General features: G+C 45.1%; 1 protein-coding gene across 12 annotated transcripts in view; it reads left to right on the top strand.

The window, feature by feature from the left end:
* The window catches only part of LOC100122319 (zwei Ig domain protein zig-8), a 337,476-nt gene that overhangs the window by 227,542 nt on the left and 92,724 nt on the right, over nucleotides 1-17,210 (top strand). For all 12 annotated transcript variants that reach the window (XM_008204077.4, XM_001605871.6, XM_016987121.3 and 9 more), the window contains one exon: nucleotides 9,258-9,442. In XM_008204077.4, coding sequence (XP_008202299.1) covers nucleotides 9,258-9,442 — 185 coding nt within the window. The remainder of the gene's footprint in view (nucleotides 1-9,257; nucleotides 9,443-17,210) is intronic.

Raw genomic sequence — 17,210 nt, 5'->3', positions numbered from 1 at the left:
TAGGTCGAATGAGTAATTTTTATACTTTGATTAGCCTTGAGGAAAATTTTGTCAAGCGTTGCTGGAGCGTACTCTGAAAAAAATTTTAACTGGAGGATTTAATTAAGCCGTAAATCGGTGGATTTGGAAAGGAGAGATCCAGCTTTATTGGACTCGACAAAACCGCTCGTTCTATTTTCGTTCCTCAGCAAGCAGTAGTACGCCGTGCCTCGTTATTAAGTGCATTAAAAGGGAAGACGAACGAGAGACAGCAGTAGCTGCCTTAAGAATAGCCGCTCGAGGAAAGTGCTCGACTGTAATTATTTCGCGAATTAGAAAGGCGCATATATTTTCAGCGACAGTCGAAGCCGAAGGATAAAAAAGAACCCCGAAGAAAAGAGCAATCGGAGAACAGAGAAGGGAAGCGGAAAGTTCAAAGTTAAAATATTTAAATTGGAAAATTTTCCCTCGCATCCCTTGAATCTCGAGATCCTAATTAGCTTTAATGGCCCGACAAATTAAAATTATCCACGTCGCTCGACTGTCACATTGCAATAATTGATTGGGAAACCTTACGTAACGAAACAAGCCACGTTATTATTGTGTCAGAGCAGCGAAACGAAATAGCGTAATAATAATAATAAATGCTATATTGACAAATTAATCGTACGTCGAGCGAATCACTTTTAATTATTCCTGGCGCTCTGCGCGATTTCTATTAAAAGACAATATTTATACAATCGTCAAGAGAGTCTGATATTTCAATATTTTTCCATCCACATCAGCGGCGCATAAACGGACAAACAGTGATTTTCTCGTCACGAGTGTTCCCACGCTGGTGCCGCGCAAGCTCGCGCACGTATGCATACACCTGCAGCATTCGCGCACGCGAGGGTATACGCAGTACGTGGCCGAGTGCAATCGATAAAAACATCGTCTAAAGAGGTTAGCGCTCGGCAGCGGGCATTAAACCGGAATATTGTTAAAAAAACTTTTTTCAAAAGTGAAAATCTTGGCAAGCAAAAGGCTAATAAACGTAATGAAATCTCTAAATATAAAAATGTCAAGTAAATGTTTTTTTGCTATACGCATTAAAATATCATTTTTTGGGAAAACATAATTTTAACTTTAGTTTTATATCTTAATGCGTATAGCAAAAAAACATTTACTTGACATTTTTATATTTAGAGATTTCACTACGTTTATTAGCCTTTTTCTTGCCAAAATTTTCACTTTTGAAAAAAGTTTTTTTTTTTGAGAGATTTCACATCTTTTACAAAGCATATTCTTCTTGCGATTGCACTTCATTAAATCTTGATCTATTCGATAGACAACAAGCTACTATTGGTTCAGACATTGATCGCATCGCGCATATAATCGTATAGCAATATATGCATATATACGTATAGCATTACATGCATATTATAACCGCGTGTCGCCGAGTAGCAGACGAATGTCGGTAAAGTAGATTAACTACTGTAACCACTGGTGTATAATACTAAATATACTCACCGGAAGTCACGTAACCGGAGGAGATGAAAAATATCGGGAGAGGATGGAAACTCTGAACGAAATGAAATATACCGAGCAAATTTTCAACTTGCAATATTAAGTTAATAACTTAATATTCTTGATTGAACCTTTTATACATGAAAAATTAGGATAATATATTTAAGTAGATACCAACAGATTGCGCATACGCGCAATAATAATGATTTAAATGCAATCGAGATTTTTTTTAAGGTTAGGAACACCTAATTTCAAAATATATAGGGTCGCGCCGTCGACAAATCGAACTTCGTACTTTTTCTTGCCAAAGCGGCGCTATCGCGCCCCTTGATCGTTGCGGATTATCCTGGTCCTGCGCCTACTTACGGCTTCTCTCTCTCTCTCTCTCTCTCTCTCTCTCTCTCTCTCTCTCTCTCTCCCAGCATTACTCGCTAAATACACCCGGTATTGGGAGCTTGCTCGCTTCGCGGAAATATCGATGAGTAAATAGTATAGTGGCTGCACCGCAACTACGACTTTGTATGCATATTGCAGGTGCTGCAGCTTTGCTTCGATTGTTGGGTCGTAATTACTCGCGCCAGAGGGTGGGTGCTTTGTTTCGATTGGAGATGTATGGAAGTTGAGGAGTACTTAGGGAATCGAGGCAAAGTTCGCGGAGCTGCTTAAGCTTGATGTAGTTGAGAATATTACGCTTGTTGTATGGGCCTGACAACTTTCTACGGGGTGCGAGGCTGGGATGGGTGTAGATGAGCCGGGACGGTAATTACTTTGACCCATAAGCGAGGCGGAGACGTTTTATCAGTGTTCGGGGCGTATTTAACGGAATTCACTTGAAGGATCATGTGATGATTCATGATTTATGCCCCCAGGATGCGAATGTAACGCTGGTATTGAAATCGTAACACGTTATTTCGAAAGCCTCGGTTACTGTCGTAAATGTCGAGGTAAAAGCTCAGAGGAAAGCGTGTATATTTTCCACCGAAGTTCTGTTGAGCGAATACTTTTTAACACAGTGAGTACGTGTACTTCGAGTTTTCATTTTACCTTGTTGGACAAACGCGTGAAATTTAATTTAATCTGTCGGTATGAAAATGTAACTTTGTGCCAAAATTGTTCAACGATTCTTTCGCAGGATTATGTGGATTAAATTTGACGTCGGACATTACTCGTCAAAAAAAAATCTACTATAACCCACCCAAACTATTTTGACAAAATGGTTCAACTGCAAAGTTCCTTTAGTTGCTTGTAAATTTACGTTCTCCAGGGACGCACTAAAGTTCCCCCATGTCTATCTTTGCAATCAACCACGCAACGTATACGTGCGCCACTACTGAAGCCAAGCCTTTTTCTCGTCTGACAGGCCTCGTGTGAGCTTGGCACACAAACGGCAAGATATAGAAGACGTTGACGACTATGGCGAGATCAAACCAGAGAAGCGATCTCTCGTTTCACTGCTCGTTCAGAGCTTCGTCAAAAGACGTGGTTCGTCTGGCGTGAAAATAGCATCCACACGAGCGATACCGCACAGAGAGACGCCCGAGCTAGCGAGCAAGAGAGGGGGGAGAGACCTTCGAGTGTCGTCCTCATTGCGGCCTCCAACGCTATACTCCATTGTAGAGGCGCGCTGCAGCACAGTGTATCGTCGATGCAGCGTTCACGCTCTGACAGCTCGGCTGCACTTCAGTGCAACGGAGAGGAGGAGGCACTCGAGCGTCTTTCACCAGATGGGACTACGCCGCGCGCCGCGGCACCTGTTTGCATAAGAATCGCTCCGACGGTACGTCTCGCTCGCTCACAAAAGAGCGGGCACCACCGCTGCCTGCAAACTCGTTAAGATAACGACTCTGCCGAAACAAAAGTGAGCCGCTGCTGCGAGTAGAGTGACAGAGATACTGCTGCAGCGCGCAGGTTGCTTGTCTGCGTCTGTTGTTGGTCTGCGGCTCTCGCCCTCCCTGCGCCTCTCTGTTTCTCGCGCAGCTACAGCCGCTCTTTGTCGAGGAGAAGAACAGGGCACGAGGCTCTGAGTACCGGGCGAAATGGGCCGTGCGTCGAGCTACTACCCGGAATTGTTTTGGGACAAGCTCTTGCCGCAGCTAGTAGTGCTATTTGTTTCCGTGCGTTGGGGAATTAATTTTCGTTGTTTAGCGTCAATAGGGTTGATCGCTGAGCGACTGTGAAATGCCGATGAGAAATGCCACGCTTCGCTTTGTGGAACACGAATATTTCGGTGGAGTAACCACACTCCTAATTTTCTAATGAGCTCTCCCTCTCTCATAAGTCCTCCAATAAACCGGATCGAATGAAACCCTCACTCTACCAACACTCTATTAAGCCCCGCGGAATAATGAGCGGCCACACTTTTATTTCAACGTCTCATCCGGCTAATCGTGCATCGATTACGCCGCGGAAACAGCCGCGGGCCGCCGCGATTTCGCATGCGCGCCGTACATAAAAGCCGAAAGAAAAATACGAAGGCAAACGAGCCCGCGCGCGCGCTAAATTCGCAATCAATGATCAATAAAAAAGTTGGCCCACCGTTAAAGTTTCAGCCGCTCGCAGCCGCGGGATCTACTACTGCTAGTCGAAGTTTCGAGGTAGTAGGGGAGCGAAGCAGGTTCACCTCTTATCGATGCATAGAGCCGAGAGCGTGGGTGTGCGCCCGTCGGGGGGAATCGAGAGTATAGGTGCAGACTCTCGAGGCGCGCCAAGGGTGATTTATGCGGAGGGAGAATTGATGGGCTCGAGGTATTGAATTATGGGATTGTCGCGCGCTCGGTGATGAATATTGACGGGGCACCGGCGGCAGAGAAGTGTGAATGCAGATGTTGCGATGCGAAATCGAAAGAGGAACTCGGCCGGCTGAGAAAGAGTCGCGACTTGTCCGCCGATTGTTGCCGGATGGCTTGAAAAGTTTACGACGGGTTATGCTCGGAGGAAAAGATTGCTTGATGGATCTCTGTTTGATCTGCGGGATTAATGTAGATATGTAGCTCTTGAATCTGATTGATACTTATCGTCAAAAACGCGATACAATTCGAATTTACGTTCAGTTGAAAATTCAGCATCTCCCCAAAAAGCTAGCTTATTTCTTTATTGAAACAACTCTTACAAAGTCATCGCAATCGTTTCTCACCTCTTCTTCCCGCAATTTGAAACGACGCTTCGTAGCACCGTGAAAAAGGCAGCGCCTCCTTCTCATATTCCCCTCGACTCGCATTTTACAGCCAATATCCATTCAAACTTCTTCCATCGCCAGCCCTATTTCCCCTCGCGCGGCTTACACAAAACAACTGCGTTTTCGCTGGATATCTCTCTCTCTCTCTCTCTCTCTCTCTCTCTCTCTCTTTCTCTCTTTTTCCCTGCGCCGCGAGTATACAAGCGTAAAACCGCCGCGAAGTTGCAGTTCGCGTCTAAACGTCCCGCTTAGAGCAAAGTTAGAGGAATATGAATTTTAAAGCAGTTGGTTGTTTTTCGCCGCCTGTATAGCCGTTATAAACGCAGAGAAGAAAAAGAAGAAGAAGAAGTAATAAGTATGAAGAGAGATAAGGTCAGGGGGACGAGAAAACAAAAGTCACGCGCGGAGCTAGATTGAAAGATAACTTTTTTCCGGGCCTCGAATCACGGGGCTGCGCCGCTGACCTTTTTTCGAACCGCTTTATCGCGCGCGAGAATTTTCTTGCCCCCATACTTTACGCGTTTGCCTTTTTCCGCCGCGGCGTTATCTCTTCATTATACACGTTCGCCGCTACTACTACTACTGCTGCTGCTCGTTCTCCTGTTTCGGGACTTTGGCTTGCGTTATTGTCCATAAACACTGCGTGCACTGATAGCTAATTCAGATACAGAAACATTATACAGTCTCGGACTTTTGGGAAAAATAACGATAGAGTTTTCTCTCTAGCTATATACTTATCCCTTGATCGATCGGAACAATAAAGAATCCTTTATTGGCCGTCTTGCTTTGTGTGTGTCTTATCGCCGGCCGCACCGAGTCGAGTTGTTTTATATGTGGCAGACCGAGAAATGTTAAAAGATTTTGCGAGCAAGACGCAATAAAAACGAATGGTGCCCGCACTCGAGAATTTACTATGGAAGCGGGTATATGTAAATGCAGCGCTTGACCCATTTTCGGCGGAGAAATATACATAATATACGTAGCAGCGGAAGACGTGAGTCATAGGAGCAGATTTGTCAGACGAGACTGGGATTCTCGTGCGTTTGATTTAAGTGTATGCTTAGTCAAAGTAAGAGCGCCTAATCGTATTCTGTAAAGCAATGTGAAATCGTGACTGAATCAATGACGAGATGGCGTACATTTTCATAAAAGTACTCCTTTCGCCTTTGTTATGCGCTCTAAAACTGCGAATACGTTAACACCGGTGTATGAATCTATTTATCGCGTCGCAAACGGACATTACGCAGTTCGCTGTTTATCTGCTTTCTGTTTATTTCCCATCCCTCGATCATCATTAGTCGACATTTCATATTTCAGTGCTATTCACAACACGGTTTAAGTACAGATCGCACCTGCAATACTCGTTTACGCAATTCCGTCCGGCAGAATATCCGCTTGATCATCGTTTCTTTCCCCACGAATTCCGCATCCGCATAAAGGAAAAGCGTCGGGGGAACACAGAACGGCAATTTCAATATCGAATCTCCGAAATATGTGTGTCGCGTGTTTCGCTTCGGCGCAGCAAAGTTCAAGATTTTATCACGCTATGATTCAATCCACGACTCCATCGATCCCATAAAAAGGGACGTTAAAAAGGAGCAGGCCGCATCTGTACGCCATTAATTCAGCAATAAGTTCCACGTGAGCAAAAATCCAAAATCATCCATATTTCATCCCGTCTCCCGAACCTCCATCTCTTACACTCGTTCAGCTCTCGTATCTCTCTCTCTCTCTCTCTCTCTCTCTCTCTCTCTCTCTCTCTCTCTCTCTCTCTCTCTCTCTCTCTCTCTCTCTCTCTGATTTCGGCTACGAAAGTCTTCTCCTGCACGTGCTTTATACACGCGCCTGTCCTTCTTTTCTCTCTCTCTCTCTCTCTCTCTCTCTCTCTCTCTCTCTCTCTCTCTCTCTCACTCCGTCGATGTCTCCGGCGCGCAAATATTTTACGACGCCGCGGGCGCGCGGCCTATAAAATCTGGAAATTTAAGAGGGGATTTTCGCTTGCGAGCATAAGGTTTACGAGCTACCGGGGCCTCCCAAAAAGAAGAGGGAACAAAAACGAAAAAGTATTACGACGCCTCTTTGCACCTCGCTCGCGCGACACAAGTTTCGCGCGCGAAGGAGGTTTTGATGCGTTCGGGGGTGTCGCCGAGGTAGTGCGCCTAATGGAGCAGCGTCGGCTGAGATAACACGCAGAGGAGAGCTGTACGCGAGAGTGTAGCGTCGCGTGTTCTAATGGATCTTTGATCGAAGGACACAAGACGCTGCCGCTCGTGCAGTCTTTGACTGCGGGGATTTATTCTGGGTTAATTTTGTGCTCTTTATGAGTGAAGCATGTTATATCTAAATAATATACAATAACACGGCCGACCATTCCGAAGCGTTACTACTCATTAAATCTGTTATGTTCTCCTCCTAAAATTTTGTTTATCTTGACGTTTTTTGCTCGTCATCAACAATATTTTCCACTCAACTCCCCCCTAATAAATAAATTTACTCACACTTTGTTCACTCCACCCGGCTGAAATATCACAAATAATGCCCCAATTCTATCGTTGCACTGTTAACGAAACATAATAACGAAGGCGAGGAGTCTCAGGGCGCAGCTAAATCCATCGTCCTCAGGTAAGCATCTCAGGTAAGCCAGCCCGTTGGTTTATTAAAATTGTAAGTCGACGGAAAGAAGATGCGGTCTAATGAAATTGCAATCGTGCTTTATAACTGCCGAGTCACTGGGCCATAAGACGCTACGCGGCGGCGAAGGGCTTGGCTAATGAGATTCTGCGCGCAAGGTGAAGCTGCTCTTTTTTTATCCCTCGGTTTGGATCATGAACGCATCGAGGGAGTTGTTTTATCGGGCGGGCTGGAATCCCACGCCGGGGCGAGCTGCGGGTTTTATTAAAATATAAAAAGGTGTAGGAGCATTTTTAAATTGACTTAGTGCAGTAGTAGCATCGGAGAATAGTATTCATCTCGACCACGGATCTCTTTCACGTGAATAACCTCCGTAAACTTGAATTTGAATAATAGCAAACTTGACCCAGGCCTTATTAAAAAAAATGCTTTTTTTAATTCGCGCTTTCAGGATATAAAAAGCGCTCTATACTTACTGTATGAAAAACTTTCGACCTACAAACTCTTGGGAAATGCTCCTGGCCCTTTTCAGCCAAGGTATTCAAGCGTTTCACATTCCAGCAAGCCTTACTCTTGCAGATTTGCCGAGATGAAACCGAGATCTACCCTTCATTAAAGAGGACATTTTATTTAAAATTTCGCGAAAAATCCTTGTGATCCTCGCGTGAATCGTATCATTATAATAACGAATCAAAACGGCTTCATTACCACACGGATCTGTTATCACAAATATTACGTAAACGCGTATTTTATGCTCAATATCAACATCGTAAGCCGGCAATAAATAACAGCGATTAACCACGGGGAATTGGCAAAAACGAATTCAAATTTCCATGAAAAGCTTTTGCAGTATAGTCCATTAGTATATCGATACTTGCGGGCAGAATGCAAGTAAACAAGACCGGGGTTCAGAGCGCGCAATTTGTATTTAATTTGAGGCAATCCCAGATAAAACTGGCGATACGCGATCTCTCGACGAACCGAAGCGTGATTTATTTTAATTTCATAATACCAACAGCAGCTAGACGTCGCATTTTTCGGAGTTTGCAGACTCGAGCGTCTGCAGTCTAATCTCTTAATGAAATCAGCGAGGATCGCGTAGAAGAAGAGCAAAAAAAAGGATGAGCTATAGGCTACAAGAAAAGGAGAAGTTCAAACGTTTAAAATAATAGACCGTGGCAGCCACGTCCCGCCGGAAAAGAGTAGCTCTCGGCTACTTAGCGTTTCCGCAAAGAGCAGAGGCACTTTGACTCGCAGACCGAAATCCAATATTTACTTTGGCTAGCGTCGAATCAGAATAATTAGTTGACGTTACCGCGCGTATACCCGCTATACTGTCTGTCTCGTACATATACATATAAAAGCGAACGCAGCCGCACACGGACCGAGGCAGCAGGAAAAGAGAAAGAGGCGCGAGCGGCTCTTCTGATGCTTATATACAGTCCTCGTTTTCAATTAAACGAAATCGTGCTCGGTGCCAATGATAATGCAACAAATACACTCGCTGGGGCTAAACGGCTCTTTTGAAAGCCGCCGCGTGTTTGTACACGCGGCGCAGGCGATTGCAAAACAATGCAATTTCGGAGTGAGCAAAAGAGGGGCTGAGGTCTGGTAATTGCGCGCGTGGGCGCCTGCAGTTCAGAGCCAGGCGCGCCTGCGTTTCATTTTTAGCATGATCCGATTGGTCGGCATAGCTCGGCGTTTTACGAGGCGGCGGCCTCATGCGGTCCAGTGCGTTGCGCGAATTTATGCGGATATTTGAGGGGTGTGGGTTTGGAGTGGGGGTCGGTAGTTCAGAGTTGAGGAACGGTAATTTCGGGGAATGCTTTATCGTTTCAGGATAGACTCGACGAGTGTTTACCTTCTTGTCTCTGCCGTACGTCGTCGATAAAGTTTTACGCGCCAATGCAGGCACGATCAATGAACGATGCACTAATTCCGGTTTTAATTTTGATTTTTTCAGTGGCCCAGACCTACAGCATGCTGCACAACAGCAGCGGCAAGGGCGGCGACACGTACTCGAACGCGCTGGACGAGACGTCGCGGACGGGTCCGTACTTCGACAAGTCCGCGTCGAAAAACGTGACGGCTCTGCTGGGCAAGACTACCTACCTTAATTGCCGGGTGAAAAACTTGGGCAACAAAACGGTGAGTAAACGTCTTCTTTTTCTTACCAACCGCACATGTAGAGATCGTTCGCTTACCGACACCTTATTTTCTCATTCGTGGATTTTCGCGGTCCAGCTGCTCTCGCCTTACTGAGTGGGTTACCGTGAAACACAACTACGTTCAATAAATTGAAAATGTTAGGTAATTTCTCAGAGATTCGAAGTATTCTCCTCAGTGGTCCGGGTGTGGAATAAAGCGAGAAAAATAAAATGTCGATGAATTCATGGCAGGTACGCGACGACGAATTCTCCGGCGATTGCGAGTTATAAAACTTTATATCCGACAATTTTAGTGTATTATCGGAAAGGATGCAGCCGTTCGGCCAGAGCAATAGCAAAGAAAATCTGACCTAATTTCGGGGCCTTCTAAAATTTGGAAATGAAGCCTTTCCCCGCGCGCGACGGGAGGAGCTCGATCGCAAGACGAGCGGGTGGGTGGTAAAAAATATCTTTGATAAAGGATTTTCAATCTCGAAACCAATATCCTCCTGTTTTACGTCGGAGCCCGTTGGCTGACAGCGTCCAGCAGTTGTCGATTTCGCAGCGGGAAGCGCCTTCAAAAATAAGATTCAATTCCGTCTATAGTCCCGCCGACACGGGAAATTGCAGCACGTACCCACGTGGCGCTCAATAGATGGCATTACATTGAAAAGCGCCAAAGTTTTCTCTCGCCCGCGCGCGTATCCTCGGAATTCTCTTCCTCTGCAGTTTATTTCACGCGTTGCCTGATTATTTGCGTGCGCGTCATCGAAGAAAATACGTTGGTTAATTTAAAATAAGGAACAACCAGCGATATCGCATTCGCCTATTATTGCTATATGATGAAGAGAGGATTATGACGCTTGTGCTACAGTCGAACGACGTGCGAATGGAGAATTGGGAAGAATGAAACTTTTATACCCAATAAAAGGATTATGAATATTCAGAAAGCAATTAAATTCTTACTAGCTACGACGACGGCAAGTTTTTTACAGTCTTCGAGTTTATATACCTTGGACTTACCGTGTACTACGCGCGAGAGGGTCGAGAGTCCTTAAATATTTGTTGCCCCATCAAAGCTCAGACAGCAAATATTTAACGTCTGAGATCGTGTCCCTTCATTGTGATAAAGTGATTAAAAATTTGCGCAGCTATAAATTCTGGCTGAATATTTTATTACACTTGCTTTTTAATTGAACATCTCACTGTTAAGGCGAAGCATATAGCGAGTGGCATTCAAATTCAGTAGTACACAGAAAGCACGGGACTATTTGGAAGCGCAAGACTGCCAGTAAACAACTCGAGCAAACGCGAGCACAAAAACAAGCGACTGTAACATTACCCGATCACGAATTCGTCCCGTCTCGTCGCAGTAGAGGACGAAAACAAACATCATTAACATCTCTCAAGGCAGAAATTAAGATCCGCTCGTAGCCAAATCCTCTTCATTCTGTACAACGAGAGTATTTGACTGCGCTGATCGTATTGACATTGCGCCGTCTCTATGAGTCATTGCAGCTCCTATTCTTTTTCTCGAAATCGATCCGTTCCTTCTCGTTCCTGCACTTTGCGCTCTCTTTCTCACTCGCTCTATTTTTTTTTTTTTTGCGAGCGCTGCATTCGCATTTGCGTTAAAATGTTTCACGCTCTCTACTCGGTAAGACAAATGTTTACACTTGATTAATTAACTCAGCGCAGATTGCAAACTTTCTCTCTCCTTCTCTCCCGAGCTTTTAAATATCTCTCCGCGCGTTATTCACTTTGCGCTAGGGTCCTTTGGATGCCTGTTTACGTTATCGCTATTAATATTTTACGGGGAAAGAAAGTCCAGATCGAGCAACCATGGCTTATAGAAGGAAAATTTTAATATTGTACCCCTCTTCTTTCACCTTAATCCAGTTTTATGTCCGTGAACAGCACTCGCTTCGCTTCATCGGATTTCAGATGGCAGAAATATTTTTTTCTCCGCGTATAATATAAGTCAGGGAGTATAATTGTGTAACTACATAACCTTAGTGGTTAAGTAATTTAGTTATATTTTAATGATTTTGTTTTTAGATGGATTTAAGGGTTTAAATTTAAGAAAACACAAAATTATGGGAAAAAGCCTTTCGGCATAAAAAACCCAGATTTATTGATTGCACAGCATTAGATTAAGTTCACAGAGATAATTAGTTAATCGAACAATAACGTTTCACACACACAAACTTTGTCCGCACTTAGTTGGTATAGCCCGTTGGGCGCGATTTATAGATTTGAATCAAATCAAATCGGATAGCCCGATGGGCGTGATTTAGTCGTATTGCGATTCGTATGGAATCAATCAGCCCGGAAGGCGAAGGTGTATGTATAAGCCCGGAAGGCGTTTTATAAGCCCGGAAGGCGATAGTAGTTTCTGCAACCAAATGCAGTCAGAGTTTGAAGTATTCAAAATCTGAGAGCGAGGGAGGACCGCCCGCGTGTAATGACTGGTTTTGACAGACTGACTGCCTGCGCGTGAGCATGCCGTCGTGAAGCAGGCTAGCGCAGGGTGACCAGAACTACGGCGTAGTTCAAGGTTGCCACCGTGATGGTGTTTTGGGCCTAGAAAAAGGGCGCGCATGCGCTCGTCATTCAAACTCGTACATTCAGCGCGTTACAGAATAGGTTAGGTAGTAACACAGGGTAAATGAAAGAATAAACCGTCTTATTCACTTTACGCGATTCAGCGACATCTCGCCGACTGTCCTTTCCTTTTCAGAGAGCTAGGCAGTCGGCGAAGATTCGATTTGAAAAGTGCAGCGAGTCTCTGTTTTCTCTCTCTCTCTCTCTCTCTCTTTATTAGATAAATACTAGTGTCTTTCAGGGTAAGTGCTATAAAACGTTCGTAAAACTTGACTGTCGAATAATAATTCTTCCACGTTTGTCGACGCTCGTGCTTTATTCAGTCGTCCAAAGCGCTTAGAAGTCACTGGCGAATAAATTCAGGCGGTCAACATTCGCTAGCTTTCTTCTCGCTTCTTTTCCTATCGCCGCCTATCTTTTATTCACCGAGAATAGCTGTGTATTACCCGTTCACACTTTGTTGGTCGATGTTCGACTATTTCGCTATTCCCTGCTTTCGCATTAAAGTTTCTTCATTTTGTTTTCTATTTTTTAGCTATACAAAAGGAGTGTGCACTTGTCATGAAGTACACCCACAATAATCTTATGTAAATGTTCAAAATTATATGCCGTTATCTTTTCTTCGATGCATACAAAATGTTCGCTATTTGTATTATCCTCCTGCAGTAGCATGAAAAATGCATTATTAACACACGCAGCTTACAGCTCGCTCGAAAGCGTAATGCGTTGCGTAAACATAATCCGTTTTGAAAAGCACGTGATCGATCCGATGCAATCAAAATATACATGCCCATAATTTAATATTTGCCGATAATTCGCGTTGCAGCGCAAATCAAGCACTTTATATCGCATATTAACGCTTTCATCGCCGCCGTTCCCATCATATCTGCCTATAGTCAAGCTGCTAACACAACCCGAATTATAAAGTCGGCAGATCATTCGCAGTTGCAGGCAAGGCTTATTTGCCGGATCCACAGAGCAACATCAGCAGTAACAGCCGCAGCCGCAGCAAACGCATCGTCTCGTCGGGATCAGCTGATCCAATCGCGTTTCGCGGAATTCAATTGCGCCTCAAGGCAGCGGCTGCTTAGGAGATGCACGCGTGCGTTGCGGCTAATCGGCTACTGGTCTGCACGTCGGCGGCTGCTGCCCTGGATCAAGACCGGCACTGCAACTCGGCTTAGCTCCTGGCTTCGTAAATCGCTAATTACTGATTGCTCCGCCCGCAGGCGACTACTTGTCTCGCCTGTCATCTCTACTCCCCTCTCTCCCTCTATGTACGTCGCCGTCGACTCTGATTCCGCGCTTGACTTGGCGGACGAGCCGATCTCCTTTGGGATTAATATGTTGCCGAATTCCGTTTGATGGTTCAAAGCCTGAGTTGTGAATTGAGAGCTCAAGGTGATCATCCGGTAAAATATGAATTTTCTTACCATTGTAACTAAACAATTTTCTTGGTGTATCATATGTGTACCATGTGTCACAATTTGTCTTCTCACCTGCAGCGCGAGAATGAACGTATTTTGGTAACGTGATCGCTCCACTTTCTTATGATGTCTCTATCCAGCTCTTGCCGCCACTTACGAGAATATATACGCTCCTCCGTCTTTTGCAAAGCCTTACAGCTATACTCTCCACGCCTAGATACGTGTACACATATAGACCTTCGCCTTGGGCCGTCTCACTCCTGTGGGCAACCACGTTACACATCGGAGGCGAAGAACTGCGCGAGTCTTCGACGTGACGTGAAACTCAAATTTCAAGTTCGTGTAAAGGTGCACACACACGCGCGCGCGCGCTCACCTCTCGATATATCATACGTATATCTATATGTAGAGCTCTATGCCTTCGTATATACGCGCTGCGGCTTTGCGCTAACTCGATGCGAAGAACATTTTATTCCCCTAGCAGCGCGTCACTGTTTTGAACAAAAGCTCTCGCGTCCCGCACAATCCATCCCCGAACAAAGCAATTTAGTCATTGTTAATGAGAACTTTAATATCGCGCTGGAAGTTTTCTATTTTTCGGCCCGGGAAGTATGCGACACTGTTCTATCTTTCCCTCTCTCTCTCTCTCTCTCTCTCTCTCTCTCTCTCTCTCTCTCTCTCTCTCTCTCTCTCTCTCTCTCTCTCTCTCTGTCTCTGTTCCAGCTCGTTCACTACTCGTTCGCTCGCCGGCCCAAGTCTTTTAATTAAAAGTTTATTAAAAGAAACAGATCGCGCGACGGCCTGCTCCACTTTTACCGTTCTCTGCCTCTTCTGAAATATCAGAGTCGAATTATTTTTTAGATATTTAGATATTTCGAGCGTTAGATCAGCCAAAATAAGCGATATCGAAACAATCTTCGGACAACTTACTTAGCCATATTCATCATTCCATCATATCATCGAACACGCAGTTACGAGAACTTGCTCTCAAACATGCTATCGTGTTATACACACCGACGGCTCAGTCTCCACGTTCAATAGATTTAGAGGATTATATAGATTCAAGGAGTAGAGTTTGATGGAAGGGGGAAGAAAATTTGTTCGCGCACAGAAAGGGGCTGCTACCGTTGAAAGGCGCAACGTATATAGACAAAGAAGATCCACCGGGACGATACAGTCTCTTGCGGAATGGGCGCGAGTCGATGTATACACGTGTGTGAGGCGTCCATAATGGCTCGTTAATCTTGGTCGAAGGCGCTGCGCGTGATAAAGTTTTTCGGGAAAACTCTCTGTATGAGCTGGTCTCTGGGGTAGGTGCGGTATCCTGTTGTATATGCAGCTTGTCGACGAGAGTCTTTATGTTGTGCGTTTAGGGACGGCGCTATAAGTGTTGATGAATGAACAGGGCAAGAAAGAGAGAGAGAGAGAGAGAGAGAGAGAGAGCATCGATTTATCTGTGGACGCCATGTCCTTGAACGTCACCGAGTGATATCATGAATATATATGGATGATGTGTTACTTATACGAAACTATCAATACACGTCATTCGTTATGAAATAGCACAGTGAAAAAATGAAGAAATATAGAAACTTGTCTTATTCCAATAATTCAATCGATCTCGCCAAACATTATTATCCTCTATTCTCAAATATTTACAATCCTATGTCGCAGTGTGAACTCTCAACTCTGACATCGTACGCCATTCAATACCACACCTTTTCTTATTCATATCCGCGCCGTCGCTGTTTTCCCATCGTGAGAACCTCGCGTCCTATTGACACAAGCAATGGTTTTTCCCTACTTCGATCGATTCGATTCGTGAAGAACACCCACGAGGACGTGCGCCGTCTGATAGATTTTCGACTTTTTTTGACAAACATCGATATCATCAGGGGGATACGCGCACCTACAGAAAACGCACGCACAGAGTAGCGGCCTAGAACAATGAACGATAATTAATGAAATGTCCCTCGGAGCGTTATCGCTCGACCCTAAGACAAGCACATTACGCGGACTCCTGTAATTATTTTAGCATCGCAAACATTTCAACGAGATGAAATTCGCTCTCCTCTCCCTCTCTCTCCGCCTCCTCGTAATTTCTTTCGCTGCGCTTGCGACGAGAAAGACCTTTTTAATAACCGCGTCCTTGCTCTTGGACGCTTTGAAACACCTGTACTTGTGCGGCGCGCAATTAATTATCCAGCCGGCGTTTTTCTTCTCCCAGTAGCGCGTATTATACGCATAGAGTAACTCTTTCCCGACGCCGGATAAAAAGGTAAGCGACAGCTGCTGCCGGAAATTGATTAAATTAACTCCGGTATATAATAGAGTTCTTTCCTCTCTCTCTCTCTCTCTCTCTCTCTCTCTCTTCTGCACACGGTTAAAGTTAGCCGCCGGCACCTTCGGCTTTTTCGCGCCGCGGAGAGAGTCGCGCAACGCGAGTAATCAGACTTAGTTAATGAAACGATAACAATTAATGCGCCCGCGGCGATTACGCGCGGCAGGGCCGACGTCTCTATCTAGGAAACGTGCCGTGGTCTAGACCGCAGCTATGCGCGAGCCCGTATCCGCACGCCCGAACGGGATTATCTCTATTTGCACTGCCAGAGCAGTGCGCGACGTACGCGACTCTGTGTGCGCATGTGTGGCTGGGCTTGTTGCGAGAGGCTTCGCTTCGCATAACGAGCTTTTTAATGTTTTGACCAATTCCCCGCATTCCCAAAGCATACGCTCTGCTCTCATTATAGACGATTGGATGTATTATAGAGCGGCCGAGCCGCTGCTGCACGTACGTATTTGAGGCGGTTAATTTACTTTTTAAAAAGTCTACCAGCATACGGCTCGCTTGTCTGTTTGTGTATGTACGCGCGCGAGCTGCACAAATAGGAGGCAAAAGCCAAAGCCTGAAACTACAGAGAAGGAGGATTAGCGAATGCGTATTTGTGGTTTTATTAATTCAGGGGGGTATATGCTTATTCCGGGCGTGAAATTTGCAACTGTTTATTTGCAGGCGCTTCTCTCCCATGCTCTCATCGATCTGCGCTAATTACGGGGGAGGTTCGCGGCTGAACGCGCTGACCTTATTTATCCCATCGAATGAATTTTTGCTTACCTAATTTCGCGAATGCAGTTGACGACTGATCATTTTTCGGGCAGTCGAATCGAACGCAAGATGAGTATTTTAAACTCGAGCTATTTACGCGTAGAGCTCGATTTCGAATGCGTAACTGGATTATCTCTTGAGATCGAAAAGCTCGACAAAATAATGCCGCATCCGATGAATCGCGTGTGAAGAATTGGATTATAAAAAAGTGATTTTCGAAATAACAGTGCAGCCGTTCAATTTAACATTCAATGTTGTACGGGCGTACATGCGCAGGATTACACGAAAGCACACCAGTAGTAACATTCGCGTTCAGGTCGGACACGCGCGAAGTATCCGAATAGCAGTTTTGTCAATGTTTAACAAGCTCCTGTTTGTAGCCTGGCTCCCAAAATAGATAATCTATTCACGCCATTCGAAAGTTCGCTGACCGACTGAACTACTATTCAAACACTTTGTACAAACTCGTCTTCTCGCTTGCGGGAAAATTTTTCTCCGCAAGCTCCTCTATGCAAACGCAAAAAAAGAAAGTAAAACAACATCCTTCCCACTCGTGGAAGCGCAGCTCCTTTTGCGCGCTCCTTCTGCGAGCAAGCAAAAATAACTTAACCTCATAGGCGCATTAAGCTAGCTGG

The sequence above is a fragment of the Nasonia vitripennis genome, chromosome 2 (genome assembly GCF_009193385.2).
Source record: "Nasonia vitripennis strain AsymCx chromosome 2, Nvit_psr_1.1, whole genome shotgun sequence".
In the NCBI taxonomy this organism is placed as follows: Eukaryota; Metazoa; Arthropoda; class Insecta; order Hymenoptera; family Pteromalidae; genus Nasonia; species Nasonia vitripennis.
The sequence above is the reverse complement of the archived record's forward strand: the minus strand, read 5'-3'. Positions and strand labels throughout refer to the sequence as shown.